The sequence below is a fragment of the Leguminivora glycinivorella genome, chromosome 11 (assembly GCF_023078275.1).
Source record: "Leguminivora glycinivorella isolate SPB_JAAS2020 chromosome 11, LegGlyc_1.1, whole genome shotgun sequence".
NCBI lineage: Eukaryota > Metazoa > Arthropoda > Insecta > Lepidoptera > Tortricidae > Leguminivora > Leguminivora glycinivorella.
In genome coordinates, this window is record NC_062981.1 from 18,395,639 (window position 1) to 18,413,841 (window position 18,203).

The 18,203-nt window shown below is 37.9% G+C and overlaps 1 protein-coding gene across 1 annotated transcript in view; it reads right to left on the reverse strand.

The window, feature by feature from the left end:
- LOC125230967 (neuropeptide CCHamide-1 receptor-like) overlaps positions 1-18,203 on the reverse strand; it is a 380,354-nt gene that overhangs the window by 113,081 nt on the left and 249,070 nt on the right. Inside the window, exon 3 of the mRNA XM_048136285.1 lies at positions 16,563-16,789. Coding sequence (XP_047992242.1) covers positions 16,563-16,789 — 227 coding nt within the window. The remainder of the gene's footprint in view (positions 1-16,562; positions 16,790-18,203) is intronic.

An 18,203-nucleotide genomic window follows, 5' to 3' on the forward strand; every position in this document is an offset into this window, starting at 1 on the left:
AAATGTTAGAAAAAAGCCGTTCGATCGATTTGGCTGAAAACTTGTAAAAATGTAGTCTCTAATACTCTGATTAACTGTGTGAAGTTGCACGTTTAATTAATGACTAGTTTTCAATAAACTAAACCTAAAAGTACATACTAAAAAAAAAAAAAAAACACACACACACACCTACAACTCAAAAACACCCTGCAAGTCGCCACCAACAGGCAGCGTGCCCAAAAGGCTGGCCGCATTGCCTCGCTGAAAGGCGATGCTTATTCTCTGAGCAAAATACTGGCCAGCCCTTTTGTCACCCGTCACATCTACCAAACGAGACGCCAAATCTTTATAGAGGCGCCGAGCCCCGGGCCCCCAAGGTCCCATCGTTTGACTAGTATGACTAGTTTTTGTGTTATTTCATTTTCAGTAACCTACATGTATGTAGCTCTGATTAGTAGTAGTGTGGTTACGTTGTGGTAGTTAACTAACACAACGTAAGTAATTAATAACTACTTTTGTATTAAATATTTCTTAATTGTAATATAGCTCTCATCTCATCAGTATCTTATTAGCAACGAATACAGTAGCAACCTGTACCTCTACCATGAGATTATCAATAAGATTCGATAGTAAAAGAACGTTATGGAAAAAACTGAATTCTGAGCAGGGTACGTAGTCAAATGCACCATAACGCTTACGATAATATTGTTATTGTAACCAGCTATTTCTATCGCTCTTTCGTATTGGCGCGACAGAGCCAGAATGCGTTTTGATCCGGCAGCTCCATCCGAGCATGATCGTGGAGAAGTAACTAACTCGTAGGGCTACCTTACGATGCTAATCATTTAATGCTTAAGTATGGTAAGTATTAAGAGTTATCAAATAATGGATACTTCATAATTATTTTCTTCGCGTCGGGTAAAACCTAAAAACCATAAGAATGGTGCAACGTGACTGTATGTGTATGCGAAGAGAGCAAAAACCCTTGGTAGCCCTTATACAAATAAATCCATTGAAGTTTGCATCTATATCGAAAACTTGCACGTCTTCGTCTTCCACTGCTAAGTCATAAGTAGGTACATGTACAACATCCCATATTCCGAAATGAATACTTTTCTTTGAATAGCTGGAGCTATGACACAGCTATGATAAATAAATACTACTTATCGACCTAAATAATGACTGATTGTACTTATAATGTAGAGGTAGATGATAAAATGCTTCAAGGTAGGTATCGAATACCATTGTTTCTATAGTTAGACCCGGCGTATTTGTACTGGGTCACGTCTGAATAGTCAATATTATCTCCAGGATTTATTCAGGACAGTAAAATTGCGTCATATTAACGCCTTTAGCAGCGGAAGACGAAGACGAAGAAGTTTTCGAAATAGATGCAAACGTCAATGAGCCAGGGTTTATAAGAATAACGGCAACGTCTAGGTTCCGAAAGGAGGCGAAGATCCCATCTTAGGACATTATTGGCCGTGTAAATGTGGAGCGAGAACCCTTGGTGCATGCGGTCACGTTGCAGCATTCTTATGGTTTTACCCGATACAAAGAGAATGTGAAGTAACCATTATTGAGAACGCTTCATAACATACTTAACACATTGAATGATTAGCATCGTAGTGTAATCTACGAGTTAGTTACTTTTTCACGCTCATGTTCGGGCGGAACTGGATAGACCTCAGTATTTTCCGTAACGTTCTCATACTATCGAATCTCGTTCAAAGATCTCATAGTAGAGGTACTTACAGGTTGCTACTGTGTTCCTTGTTAATAATTATAAGGTACTAATGAGAGCAATATTGTAATTAAGAAGTATTTGATACCAAAGAAGCCATTAATTACCTTACGCTGTGTTAAGTTAACTAATCAGAGCAACATATATGTAGGTTACTAAAAATCACCTAACACAAAAACTAGTCATTAATTAAAGGTGTAACTTCACTCAGTTAATCAGAGTATTGGAGGCTATATTTTTACAAATCTTCAGCCAAATCGACCGAACGGCTTTTTTCGAACATTTTGTGCGGGGTTCTTTATTACACAGTAAAAGACTAGAGCCTAGACAAGGTGATAATCTTACATCGATTAAGCCTGATAACTGCTACGTAGCAATAGCAATGCGAGTCGAATGAAGCCGGTACCTATTACCTGATCGGAAGCATTCAGCCACTGACATTGCAAAAGTCTGCAATTTCTATGAGTGTGAGCTTCTCGATATGTGGTATAAGCCGGTGGATTGTGTTAGAACCAGCGACGTAACAGACAAAGCATTATTTTCAGGGTTCCGTGTCTCAAGAAGAATAAAGCGGTACCATCATAGGATCACTTTGTGTTCCATGCGTCCGTCCATCTGTCTTTATGTGTGTCAAAATAGTGTTTCACGGAAACTTGTGGAAATATCGAATGGAAATTAGAACCATACATAGTTTCTCTTATATGTGTATGTTTATTCAATTTGTGTGTTGGAAATTAGAATAATTATGTAATTTTATTTCGAAGCACCTAGATACTCTTTTTGATTATGTTTTTTTATTTCCGCTACCCAAAGGTTGTCTTGTAGAAATCGCCTGTTGTCTGCCTCTATTTATAATAATTTGTTTTGTCTCCACTGTATATTTTTTCTGTATATTTTGCTGAGGTGTGCCAAAAAAGAGTATTCTATCTATCTATCTATCTACCATACAATCAGGTCCACTGCTATTCCGTTTATGCCGCAAAAAAATGTTTTTATACTGTCAAGGAAATCAAAATTAGTATGATACTTCCAAGTTGACCAAAACGTTCAGGAATTTTGGAAATAATATTAATATTTGAACATGGCTATTTATAAATTTGGAAGGAAATTGTATACAATCCGGGTTAACACCATGAATCCCTAGGCCACTCCGTCACGGCAGAAGGCATCGGTATTTCTCTTCTATGTATATAGTATGGTTTTAATCTATGCTACTCACCTTGAACGAAAACGTTAACTAAATATGCGTTTTTCCAGTTGTCAGTTACAAAACTTTATTATTTACTTGTACAGTTTATCTTCAACAAATCATACAGTGACACGCCTGGGAATTTCACCACTCTGGCTCGTTCAAGAAGAATAGTTTCCGAACTTCGTACTTAGTTGTTGCTAGTTTCAAGGAAGGAATTGTTTTGAGTGTTCTTTTGAGTTTTAAATATATTTGCCTAGAATCTAAAGTATATACGTACATACACTTACGTCCGTATTTCCATAACAAATAGGCAGAACTACGGTTTCCAAAACGGAAAGTGTAACGCGTTGCTTGAGCACATTATTTGACTTCCAAACGGCCTTCTAATGCAAAGAACATACGTACTAAAATATTTTTTTATTGTAAATCAGACCGGATTGCAATCAACTGTTGAGCGACGTTCAAATGTTGCCGTAAAATTATTATTTTTTTCACTATTTTAACATATCGTGTTACATTACCGGATCCGGTAGCGGATCCGGCGATTTTCACCGGATCCGGTGGCATGAAAAAGGCACCGGATCCGCCGTACCGGATTGCAATCCCTAGGCAGAACACACGAAACCGCTGAAATTTCAGTGACACTCTTAACTAGCAATTGAAAGAAAACGAAATTTGGTGACTGGTTTTCTTTTGCAGTAACATCACAGAAGTAGTGTACAGGTTTTAGACGGTTCGCAACTGGACGTTGACTGCTTACCATTAGGTAAGTTCGTTTGCTTATTTGTCACATTCTTATCAGACGAGACGCTGTTCTTTTATGACAAATAGTTTTCATAATAATTGTGACTCATCAAAGGCTGTGGAATTTTCGGCATTCAGCCGAGAGAGGGGCCTCTCTTCTTTGGTATGTGGCCAAGCTATGTAACTATCTAGCACATATTAAATCTTAGTAAGAGAGTACCTAAGCAGTTGGTAGTTAGAATCTGTGTGGAAAGAGAAAGTCACGGATTGTAATAGGACATACACGTCACGAATTTTCTCTATCCGAACTGACTATGTAAGCAGTCATGAAAAATGAATTATACAGTACCTATAACGACGATTTAATACGGGACTGATAAAGCCCATACAAAAAAACGTGCCCCTGAAATGTTTAGGCCTTTTTGGATTAAAACTAGATGGCGCTGTTTTGCAGCCTAGAAGTGGCCAAAATCAAATTTTCCCCAAATATTTTTGAGTGCTTTTATTTTTTATAAGAACTAATGATATATATTTATTTTAATACCATTATATCACGTCAATACACATTTTGAAAAAAAAATGTAGGCATCGTCAGTGTAGTTATGATATTATTTGATAGGTGGCGCTAAATAATTGAGGTACGACTCTTAGTATGAAGATAATAAATCCATACTATCCATACTAATATTATAAATGCGAAAGTAACTCTGTCTGTCTGTCTGTCTGTCTGTCTGTCTGTCTGTCTGTCTGTCTGTTACGCTTTCCCGCTTAAACCACGCAACCGATTTTGATGAAATTTGGAACAGACAATCTTTAGACCCTGAGACAGAACATAGGCTACTTTTTATTTCGAAAAAAAGGGATGAAGGGGTTGAAAAAGAGGTTGAAAGTTTGTATGGGATTTCTTAATTTTAAATGATAAAACCATGAAACTTTATATTTTAGCACTTGATAAGAAATCATTAAACATATATTTAAAGTCACATACAGGTCGAACGCGATTAATTAACATTATTTTTACCTTTAAAATAAACATGGTGGGAAATAAACATTAACTAAAAGCGGGTAGATTATATTTATTTGTCTACCCCGAACATTTATATAAATTAATATCGGGTAGTTTTGTGTTGTTTACATCTCCGGTGACATTTTGCTGGGACGTCAGTCTTCCGCGACCACGGCCAGTGCAACCTGGCCGAAACGTTGGGAAAAAAGGTAAAAATAATGTTAATTAATCGCGTTCGACCTGTATGTGACTTTAAATATGTGTACAAAGCGCGAGAACTTAAAGTGTTATATCATTAAACATCTTGATAAGGGATAGGGATAGGGATAGGGATAGGGATAGGGATAGCGATAGGGATAGCGATAGGGAAAGCGATAGGGATAGCGATAGGGATAGCGATAGGGATAGCGATAGGGATAGCGATAGCGATAGCGATAGCGATAGCGATAGCGATAGCGATAGCGATAGCGATAGCGATAGCGATAGCGATAGCGATAGCGATAGCGATAGCGATAGCGATAGCGATAGCGATAGCGGAAGCGATAGCGATAGCGATAGCGGAAGCGATAGCGATAGCGATAGCGATAGCGATAGCGATACGGATACGGATACGGATACGGATACGGATAATATGGGTATCGTTAGCGGAATACGGATAATCGGTCGGCGGTCTCTTACATTCAGTGTGCTCTAAGACGATCGTTGTTTGCTTGCTTGAAGATTACGTTTGCGATAAGTATAAGCAAAATGTAAAAAATTGTAAGGGATAATAGAAAAAAGTACTTTTTACCCACCGATCATAGTGTCGAAATACGGGCTATGTGGGATGTTTATAAAGGTTTCCCCAGCGTATATAGAATTACCTACGCTGTGGACGATGTGTAATATTTCTACAATCATTGCAAGCAAAAGTATTATGTGCAATCGAAATAAGCGCAGATAAATATACCTACAGAGAAACCTACGGTCCCTACGGATCCAAATGAAAATCTTAATGAATACTTTTATTACGCGGGCGAAGCCGCGGGTAAAAGCTAGTCCTATATAAATCATCCCTGGTACCTATTAACATTTTTATTTAACTCTAACAAAGTATCAGAAATCTGACACGAGAAACTTAACAAGGCCTCGACCTCAAAATGTCAAGAGATTATGGTGCTAGGATTATATTTCCACAACAGGCCTTTGCTGTCTACTACTGAATATAAAGAATAAACCAGCGAGAAATTTGAAAACACTTTACTTATAAGGTCAATATGGGTAAGTGTGTCATAATGAGAAGTGTGTCTGGCCTTCACATTTGGCCTTTTTCATTTCATTTAATTTAATTTTTCATTTATTTATTTGAATCAAGCAACATGGCTCATACAATGGGTGACAAAATTAACTAAGTACCTATACAATTTACAAATTAAAATAAACATCAAATAACGCATATTAACAATAAAGCATTAATTAAATTATGGGAAACATGTCAAAAATTATAAAAAATAAGTACTTAATAACAAAATAAAATAAAATAAAATAAAAAAGAAGTTGAAATTAAACATTAGAAGCTACTGGCAATGTCCAAATTAGGTTTTTACAAGCTTTTATTCAACTTGCCTTGTTAGTAGGTATATTAGTGTGCGTCAAAACGTAGAAGCTAAATTTGAACCACTTCCCGGTTTCCGATTGAGTTGAAATTTTGCACACATATGTAAATCACGTGACAATGCAATGTTATGGTATCATGGAGCTGGTATGTTGGAGCAGAAAGGTGGTCATAGGAACTCTGTTATGAAACGTCGTATCCCATCGAATAAGGGGTTTTTAAAACGTCTCGGAGAGCAGTAGATGACTGTTGAAAGGTACAGTCGGCGATAAAAGCTTGTGCCACAAATGTTTTTTTTGCAAAAAACTTATTACTCAACATATTATCTTAGTCACAGGAGACTCAGGTGTTTTTGCCAGTTCATATTTTTGCTACTTGCTACTCACGGTTAGTGGTAAACATAGTTATGTACTCGCAATAAACACTAGTCATTGGTTTAAATAGGCCAAATGTGAACCTTATGACACACTTACCCATATTGACCTTATCTCATTTTTTATTATTAAAACACCATTTTCAATATCGGTTGAATCTCTGTCAATCATAACCACTAACCGGAGCTTACCTTATAGGGATTCTTTATTCAACCAAATTGTATTTTCACCCAAAGTCATTATTCATGGCATGACTATTACAGACAGAGTAAAGACCCAAAATAAATTGAAAATCGACAGAAGTTTGGGCTTTCGCATCAAAATTTCTTATCACATCTAATATATGCGATTTTTCGACAAGTTTACATAGATTTCGTACTTTATAAGTACTTTTATAAGATCAGAAATTAAAGTTATTTGATTAAATTCGTTTAATAGTTAACATTAAGTCTTAAAAACCATATAAAAGTATTAACTGCTTTGCAAATTTTGAGATTTCGTACATTAGAAAAAAAAACATACTCCAGAAAAGAACTGTTTTTTTTTTCACGGTTTTTTTTTTCATGTTTTTTTTCAAGCCAGAAAAAAACCGTTTTTTTTGCAACCCTAGTAACGTATCGATATTAATCGTTTATCGTTTTTCACCAGACTGGCGGGCGAACGAGATAATTGACAAAACTCTATCGCTCCCTGAATGCCGTAACGAGATTTTTATCAATTTCAACGTATTGTTGAGGAAATAGGATTTGCGCCGCAGGACTTGCAATTTGTTCGAGAGATCGGAGCAAAATACCTACATCCATACTAATATTATAAATGGGGAAGTGTGTGTGTCTGTTTGTTTGTCCGTCTTTCACGGTAAAACGGAGAGACGAATTGATGTAATTTTTTAAGTGGAGATAGTTGAAGGGATGGAGATTGACATAGGCTACTTTTTTTCTCTTTCTAACGCGAGCGAAGCCGCGGGCAAAAGCTAGTACTACATAATATAGTGTTATTTTATCGCAATAGTACTCAAAATAGTAAGTACTTGTCTTTGTGGAAATTTCAAAGGGCTAACTTACATATAAGTATGTACTGTAAAACGCTGTATAGTCACCGGCAAAAATAAGTGATGATTTCTGTACCTTGTCGCTTTTAATCATTTGTCAACTTCCTATGACATTTCAAACAATATGTTAAAGTGACAAGGTACAGAAATCGTCACTTATTTATGCCGGTGACTGTAACATACATGAGCGAAGAGAGAATTTGTACGAGTACTGGTCATGGTTTAATTTATCAGTACTTGTTTCGAATTTCGTGTTTGCCACACTTGTATCGTAATATTCGCAATGCAATAGATTTGATGTTACGACGTACTTTTTCACTAACGCGTGAAAAGTATTTCGGAACTTAAAATTGCCATAATATGAAAGAGATACTTACAAAGCAACTAACACAAAGTAACAATCTAACGACTCTTCAATTCGCAGTTTCTGACAGTTCAATCAACAATCCTTCAACACTTAACCAAAAAGTCACAAGTCTCTACTATTTTCACGGTGGTTTAGACCTTTTGACTCCTTGAAGCTAATCACGTTAACACTAAAACACAGCAATTTCATTCTTAGCTTCATTCACTCAAAGTATTTTATATCTTGTTGTGTTTAAGCATAAACAACAGATACTACCCTAGCCGATATGACATCGATGACGCCACTTGGCGATTGCAAAGCAGTCTGGCTCTGTTTCGCCACTACAGAAGAGCGATGGAGAGCTACTAGCTACGAAACGTAAGATATTGACTTTGGCTAGGCACCCAGATCAGAAGAAAACGGATGCTGTTTATCGACATTTTTATTCGTTTTTCCGATCAAAGTGTTATCGAGTCGATGTTTATGGTTCCGGACATCTGGCGTGATTCCCCTTGACTAGGGGGTATTGAAATACCTGTTCATGTCTTTCTAAATATTTTCGATGCGTGCAGTAAAATACTGAGTAGTTTACGTGTATGGACTAAAAATAGGGGTGTTTCCTTAGCGGTAAAGGAACTTACTACTAAACGCTTTATATTTCGTGTGTTGTGATGTCTTTTGTCAGTGTTTAAAGCAGGCGATCACGTTTCTGTGCATAATTCTGCACAAAAGATCCTCTTACACCAGCCAATTTGCAGAAAACTGGCGTTTGTACGGGACAAAGTTGACTATTTCGTGGAATGGTCCTAAAAGGAACGGAGTTCTGATATCGGAGCCTAAGCATTATTAGATTTTGACGTTTTAGATTTCGTTACTCGATAAGGAAAAAACTATCTGATAAAGACTTACATTTAATAAATAAATATTGGGAGACACCTTTCACAGATCAACCTAGCCCCAAACTAAGCTTGTACTATGGGTTGTTGTTGGGGGAATTAGCAGGACAACAATAGTACCTATTCATGTTGTTGGTTGTCCTAGGGCACCCCATGCATAGGGCCTCCACAAGGTCCTTCCATCTCTCTAGCCATAAGCCCGGGCAATGCCGGAAGGCGCCGTGGTGAATGGCATACCCAGCGCGCCCTCACGAACGGCAAAGAGAATGAAATGCCGGAGTGAGTTTAGTGGGTAGAAACGGTGAGTGCCACGTATCGTGCGTAACTGCATTCCCACTCCGTCAAATAAAAAAATAAACGCCCTTCTATCTTGAGCCACCGCTTTGGCGTTAATAATAGTACCGTACCATAATAATAAGTAGTTCTATAACGGATCTTATTTTCATCAGACTGGATGCTAAACCGTTCTAAGGATCACAAAAGTCAGTATAGAGGTACATACTGAATGTACGAGTAGTCATTGTAACGCCAAAGATGATTTATACAGGACTAGCTTTTGCCGCGACTTCGCTCGCGTTAGAAAGAGACAAAAAGTAGCCTATGACACTATCTCCATCCCTTCAACTATCTCCACTTAATAAATCACGTCAATTCGTCGCTCCGTTTTGCCGTGAAAGACGGGCAAACAAACAGACACACACACTTTCCCATTTATAATATTAGTATGGATTTACAATCTTCATTCATACTAAGACTCGTACCTCAAGTTTTTAGCGCCACCAATCAAATAATATCATAACTACACTGATGATGGCTACAATTTTTTTTTTTTTTCAAAACATGTATTGACGTGATATCATGATTTTCAAATAAAAAAATACTTATGTCATTTGTTCTTATAAAAAATAAAAACACGCAAAAATATTTGGGGAAAATATGATTTTGGCAACTTCCAGGCAAGGTTTCGCAAACAGCGCCATCTAGTTTTAAGCCTAAAAGGCCCATAGATTTCAGTGGTACGCTCTTTGTATGGGCTTTGTCAGTCCCTTGTTAAATCGTCGTTGATAACGCCAAATAATTTATAGTGTTTGGACGATAGCCCGGACGGATAGCTATTAAATCTACCGACATCAAATGTGTTTGTTATTCTAGGTATTTATTTATCTTTGCGCTGTGGAAACAGCGGAGTTCATTCCAGAAGTATGTCGGGAGACAACTGTGCAAGCAATATGGCTATGCTATATTTATTATATTTATACGATGCTTATTTGTCTTCTCTAAATAAATATGTAGGTATTGGTAGGTATAAGTCGGGCTGACGTCACAATCGCTTACGATTATTACTTATTTGTTCGATATGCTGTGAAATAACTGTGATAAATCATCAATGATGATGCATGAAACCGCAAGTAATGCCACTTTTGTCGTTATGAATATCATCAATAACGATTAGTATCATAAAAGATTTTTTTTTAAACTGGTCGCCTTTTAAAAGACAACAACTGTGGAATGAATTGTCGCCAGCGGTATTTCCGGACCGATACGACCTTCAAACCTTCAAGAAAGAAGCGTACACCCATCTTAAAGGCCGGCAACGCACCTCCAATACCTCTGGTGTTTCGGGTGTCCATGGGCGGCAGCGATCGCTTACCATCAGGCGACCTGTCTGCTCGTTTGCCTCCTATCCCACAAAAAAAAAGATGAGAAAAAATCGACGATGGAACGGTTTTTTTTATTGGGAGAAATAAAAGCATAGCGATCAGAGTGACTACCACAGATGTTTCACATGTTACTCGATATCGTAAACGTTACGGGAAATAACATTCACTTTATGGTGAATGTGAACAGCGCCGTCTAACGGTTAATTAGCTAACCAAGCCAATCTAGCTAACTAAAACTTACAGTAGGTACTTTTCCGTAATTAAATGTCCATAACTTAGATTAAACATAACTGTAACCCGTAACTTAGCCAATTACCCATACACTATAGTGTATACAGGGTTATAACCCAAGTGTGTTTGACAAATTAATAAGATCGGTTTTCCAGGGCATTCATGAAATAAAACTGTCTAATTAGTTAAGATAGGTATTTGCATTTACTTCTGCAAGGACTTCTTTATGCATGGATGATTTATAAATAAATAAATAAATAAATATTATAGGACATTCTTACACAGATTGACTGAGTCCCACGGTAAGCTCATGAAGGCTTGTGTTGCAGGTACTCAGACAACGACATATATAATATACAAATACTTACATACATAGAAAACATCCATGACTCAGGAACAAATATCTATGCTCATCACACAAATAAATGCCCTTACCGAGATTCGAACCCGGGACCGCGGCGTAGCAGGCAGGGTCACTACGCGCAAGGCCAGACCGGTCGTCAATTTATATATCGTTATATATTATCTACCTATATTTAAGTCAGCAAAAACGGTTACTTTGGAAAAAAAACATTCAAAAGATGTCATCACTATCGACTGCAGAGCGGGGTGGCCTAGCGGTAAGAGCGTGCGACTTTTAATCCGGAGGTCGCAGGTTCGAACCCAGGCTCGTAGCAATGAGTTTTTCGGAATTTATTTGCGTAATGTCATTCGATATTTGCTAGTCGCTTTTTGGTGAAGGAAAATATCGTGAGGATCCGGACTAATTCCAATCATCATTATGTCAGCCCTTTATCGTCCACTGCTGAGCATAGGCCTCTCTTCTAGTACGCCATGTATCCCGGTCCTGAGCTAGTCTCGTCATCCAGTTGTGACCCGCAATTTTGCGGATGTCGTCCACCCAACGAGCTAACGGATGCCAAGCGCTTCTTACATCTGTAACTGGCCACCATTCCGTTAACATTTTAGTCCTACCATCACTCTGCCTAGCAACATGTCCCGCCCAACCCAACTCCATTTTAGTTTGGTAATGAAGAAACCAACATCTTGCACCTTGGACTAATTACTCCTACTTACTCTTCGGGTTGGAAGATCAAATGACAGGCGCTTTCGTAAAACTAGTGCCTACTCCAAATCTTGGGGTTACTTGTTAAAATGGACCCCATAAGCCATGGCGAATGCAGGAATAGCCCAAGGAGAATGATGACCATAAAAGCACGCAAAGGACGCGAATAAATAAAATAATTTTCTGAGAACATTTCTTAAATGAGCCCCATTTCTACTAAGCCGTATAAAATCTTGAACTAAATAAAGCTGTAAATTATTCAGTCTAGGTCCAAATTAGTCTACATAAATAGGATGAAATTAACTCAAGCGAGCTTCCGCAGAATCTGTTTAAGAAAAGCTTTTAAACTGCAGATAAGCTTAAAAGTGTTTTAGCTTTCTGTGAAGCACCTGAAAATTGTAGATAGTGGTGCTTACTTCATGAAACTAAACAGGGGCTGTTCCCAACCAGAGAAGGCAAAAAACAAAGTCTCAGTGCCACTTTTGAAATGGTGGTTTCATCGATCTGCGAAAAGTTCCGATTTTGATGAACAAAATGTATTTTGGCTGACCAAATACATACTAGGTATATAGTATTTGGTCAGCCAAAATAGCTACCTTGTCAGCAAGTAAAGGTTAGCAAGTATTTCTGAACCAGTTCACAATTGTTCTGGAACTGAATTGCTCGAAATGAATTAAGCCTGATTTAGACGGCGTGCGAACTCGCATGCGATTTTAGTTACATTGCGGGCTGTTGAGGTTACATACAATTTTGCACAGCCATCAAATACCGCAATGTAGTAAAGCTCGTATGCGAGTTCTCGTACCGTCTAAATGGGCCCTTAGGCTAGAAAATTATTTTTTTGATCACCTTACCTGATCTTAATGACAAGTTTTTTTTATCAACTACATAATTGAAACTTGCTGACCAATTAATAATTTTTGTAGTCAAGCAGATCCATGTTGTTTATAATGCTGACAGTTTGTGATTTTAATTTATTGCCATCTAAATATTTGCATTCTGAACAAATGATTAAATGACTGATTTTTTGAAGATCAGATTAGAAATGACTGACTATTTAGTTCCTTTTTAAATTAAGGGGTTGAAAGAAAAATGAAATCGTGATATTACAGTGACAGTTTGCCAGCCTGTCGCTCACACTACAATTGAACCCATATCATTTACAGTCGACTACTACGACACCCACGAGAGGAGAGGGGGTAGCGAAATTCTCAACCCGTCACTACTTGGGCAAACTAAATAATTAGGCGCTTTAATTCAAAGTCGTGTTTAAATGGTTAATTAAAAAAGAATTGTGGTTAAATTAAATACACCGTGGAGATAATGAAAGACTTAAAAATGTGGGCGAAACGTTTAAAACATCTGCTCCAAAGATAAAATACCTAGTCTATTTAATTTCACATTCGAGACCGTAAAAGACGAACAACGCCTTTTTTCAGTTTTTGTTTCTTGAACAGTTTGTAAGATTTTAGATTCAGCTTATTAAACTTTCAGGATTGAAGAAATATTTCTGAGGTGTTTCCCTTGCGCCATGATATGGGGTTCTTCAAGAAGCAGGTATTTAGGGTTCTCAAAGGTCGGCAACGCATAAGTGGCTCCCCTGATGTTGCTTATGTCCATGGGCGGTGATGACTGCTTCCCATCAGGCGGCTCGCCTGCTCGTTTGCTGCCTATTTCATTAAAATAATAATAATAATTTCAGAATTTGAAGAAAAAAGTGTAAAAATGATCTCCGACGTTTCATGGAAAGCGTTGACCCTTTGGTCTTATGATCTTCTCCGACACCACAGGGACTACCCCTTTCTGGAAACATCTGAGGTCAGTTTTATTACTGAATTATACGCGATTAAGTTCCGTTACAATTAAAATTAGATTTTAGGTTCCCGACTTTCGCGGTAAACATTTTGTTTTCAAAAATAATCTAAAGAATGAAACAAGCTTAGAGCACAGGTGCCGGAGCCGAATTGCATTTCTGTGACGCGAAACTAAAACGAAACGCCGCGCCGCGAAAGGGTCTGTCGCTGATAGATATCTACGAGCGTTTCGTTTCGTGAGCGTTTGTGCCATTCGGCTACGCACCCTGGAGTGCGCACAAGCCGTCGGTAGACGGGTCGCAGGTGTCAGCTCATTGAGCATGCAGTGTCGTTGTGTGCGTGCGTGATGACTCGACTCTCTGGTCGTTCGCATGTACACAGACATAGAAATAATGCGCGTGTATTGAGCAATAGCCCAATAGAAGCGTCCATAAACAATTCGCCCGGCATATTCTGACCTAATTATAATTTACTGTTTTTTTTTGACATTTTCGTCGTATTGAATTCAATTTAAATGTATTTCCTTTATTTATTTTCATTCTTAGTTAGGCTGTTTATAATATGAATATAAAAGTAAAATACAAAAACACATACAAAAACATATAAACATATTATAAAAAACCTAACCTAGGGTGCCGCCATCAGCGGGGCAGGGCCCAAGCTGCCGGTGGTTAGGGCTGCATTTGTTATTGCAGCAAATGTATTTATTAAAATTAATGTTATTTTGTCAAATATGTTTAGCTTTAGGTACGTTACTTTAAGAAATGTAATGATTTAGGTCTCCTGTACTGTAATGTTACATTTTTATATTTTATTAAATAAATTTAAAAATAATATCCAATCTTTTTCCTTCCTATAACTGTAGATACTCACAAGTGACGAGCAAGGACACGCGTACGAAACACAAATACAGCCTCATGAGACCCTTTTGAATAAAGTTATATTACATCTTATTATAATCGCATTATGATCTTAAAGCTGATTGAGTAAGGAAGTTTGAAATTCAGTTCGGTCCCTCGTGATGTCATTACTCGTATATATGGTTAAGTTAAGGTTTAAGCAGTTTACAATAATACATTTTGTGAACTTGGCCTTGTTTTTTTACCTCAACTGATAGGATTACTTTTTGGACATTGAAACCGAAACTTTCGAAAAGGAACAACTAATAAGCAATTGAATTATTTTTCTAAACAAATTCTCTTTTTGTGTTAAGTACTACATAACTGAATATCTTTAAGGTGATTTATGTTTTAATAATAAAACTACCGTGAGACACTGATATATTAAACATGTAAAATCGGGTAACTGCGTCGAGATACCATAGGCATCGCGCGTGCTCAATGAAAATGATCCTCGTTACGGAGCGAAAGAAGTCGAGCGACCTTCGACAATTTCATGTGAGTTACCCGATTTTACATGTTTAATATGATTTTTGTTTTGTTACGATTTTCTGCTTTAGAACTTAATTGAAATATAATCTTTAGAACTTAATTTAAATATAACTACCCATATATTTACCCATCTTTTTATATGAATAGTATTTTACATTGTTTTGCTTCGAAGTGTAATTTGAAAAAAAAAATACCCAGTTTTTTTATATTTTATTGTAATTAAAACTTTCAAAACCAAGAAGCAGCCTCACTAGGCACTCCTGTGTGCGTAGCCAAATGCCCAAGCGCTTCACGATTCACTCACGATTTGTTCACGATTCGTGAGCGTTTCGTGAAGAGTTTATACATTCGGCTACGCACACTGAACTTTGTTTGAACTGAACCGCCATACAAGCGGGCACTTATAAATTAGGACCGGTTTCTGACGTAGTGCGCCATTCTGTCTGGAAATGAATGTGTTAATACTAAGAATTTCACTCACCCGTGGCATGCAGCTTCCTAAGCGGATCCACGATCGCGAAATACCAGTCCGCCGACAACGCCGCCGTCAGCGTGAACGCGGACACTCCGATGCTGACGTCCTTCGCCGCCTCGGACACGCGACAAACCGTGGCGCCATAATACACTACTACGTCGTTCATAGATATCGCTTATATTTTCTGTATTAACTTCTAAAGCGAAGATATGTTTTGTGGTATTATTGCAATTTTTCTTAGGTATTTCGTTAATTGTCCCTATTACTTAATTACCTTGCTTTGTTATCTCCTTGAAGAGTGTAATTTGAAAAAAAAAAAAAATTGCTCGGTTTTCTTATATAGAGTGAAAAAAAGACCGTTCAAACATTGGATAGTGACTTTTGAGGTCAAAAAATGAACAATTTTCATGAATAAAAAATGTTCCATAGAAATGAGCAGTACGCGAGCGAAGTACTAAATCATGGTAAAAGTCCACTCACCCGTGGCATGCAGCTTCCTAAGCGGATCCACGATCGCGAAATACCAGTCCGCCGACAACGCCGCCGTCAGCGTGAACACGGACACTCCGATGCTGACGTCCTTCGCCGCCTCGGACACGCGACAAACCGTGGCGCCATAATACACTACTACGTCGTTCATAGATAACTATTCATTGCGATATAAGACACGAATATAGTGTCTACCTATCGCTTATATTTTCTGTATTAACTTCTAAAGCGAAGATATGTTTTGTGGTATTATTGCAATTTTTCTTAGGTATTTCGTTAATTGTCCCTATTACTTAATTACCTTGCTTTGTTATCTTCTTGAAGAGTGTAATTTGAAAAAAAAAAAAAATTGCTCGGTTTTCTTATATAGAGTGAAAAAAAAGGACCGTTCAAACATTGGATAGTGACTTTTGAGGTCAAAAAATGAACAACTTTCATGAATAAAAAATGTTCCATAGAAATGAGCAGTACGCGAGCGAAGTACTAAATCATGGTAAAAGTCCACTCACCCGTGGCATGCAGCTTCCTAAGCGGATCCACGATCGCGAAATACCGGTCCGCCGACAACGCCGTCAGCGTGAACACGGACACTCCGATGCTGACGTCCTTCGCCGCCTCGGACACGCGGCAAACCGTGGCGCCCCACGGCCAGGATTCCACCGTGTACACGATGGATGTGAACGGGACGCAGGTTATGATCACGAGTAAGTCCGCCAGGGCGAGGGAGAGGATGTATCTGTGGAAGAAGAAATCGATTTTAAATCCATACTTCCATACTTAATATTATAAATGGGAAAGTGTGTGTGTCTGTTTGTTTGTCCATCTTTCGAATTGTCGTGATTTTTTAAATGGAGGTAGTTGAAGGGGATGGAGAGTGATTTATAGGCTACTTTTTCTCTTTCTAACGCGAGCGAAGCCGCGGGCAAAAGCTAGTAAGTAATAGTTCTTACGTGCCCGTGTGGTGACGAGTTAACAATTTCACCTCCCCCTTTCCTCAAGTGGATGTCGTAGAAGTCGACTGTGGGATGTGGGTTTAATTGTGGTGTAGGCGAGAGGCTGGCAACCTGTCACTGAAAAGTCACAATTTCGTTTTCTTTCAACCTCTTTTCGCCAAGAGTGGCACTGAAACTTGAGTAGTTCATGTACTCTGCCTACACCTTTGTGGAATACAGGCGTGATTTTATGTATGTAGTTAATATAATAAAATAATAAATATTGGGGACACCTTACACATATCAACTTAGCCCCAAACTAAGCTAAACTTGTACTATGGGTACTAAGCGACGATATACATACTCATTATACAAATAAATGCCCTTACCGGGATTCGAACCCAGGACCGCGGCTCAGCAGGCAGGGTCACTACCGACTGAGCCAGACCGGTCGTCAAAACTCTTACGTTCAACACGTTCTTACGTTAATGTTTTTGTGTCCGTGCGTTGACGCTTTTCATTTGAGTGATACTTGAATGTATGTATGTATGGTATCTATAAGTGTGATCCTTTAGTTGGCTTTTCATCTCTTCAACTTAGTCATTAGCGTTACATTGTAATTAATAGTAGCTGTTGGATCTTCATAGCCATAGTCAGTATTAAGGATGACTCACGCGAGTGGGTTGAAGCTCAGAACTTTTTGCGTTTCCTTATGAAAATAAAAATACCACCAAAGATAATATATATCCGTAAAATACAAACAAAATCTAAGAAAAAAATCGACTAATCTAACTAATATTGGAACTTAAGATGGCGCTTTGATATTCTAAAACATATTGTGACGCTAGAAACACAAGGGCTCATTCGGACGGCGCGCGAACTAGCAAGCAATTTTAGTTTCATTGCGGATTGTTGTTACATACATACAATCAATGTAATTTGAAATCAGAACGCCAATCAAATACTTTAAGACGATACGGTAGGGGTCAATTCTCCATACAAACGCTCTCGACTATTTCCTCCCTGGTTTTTGAAGATAGAGCAATGATTTTTTCAACACATATTGTTATTATTTTTATCTGTATCGAACCGTTTAGATTTTTTTGATATTCTGCTTTTTAAAGATTCTAGAGCCAATCAAAAATTTCCAAAAACGGCTTTTTTCATTGTGGCGCAAAAAAAGGTGTGATACTCAAGATTGGTAACAATTAACAAAAA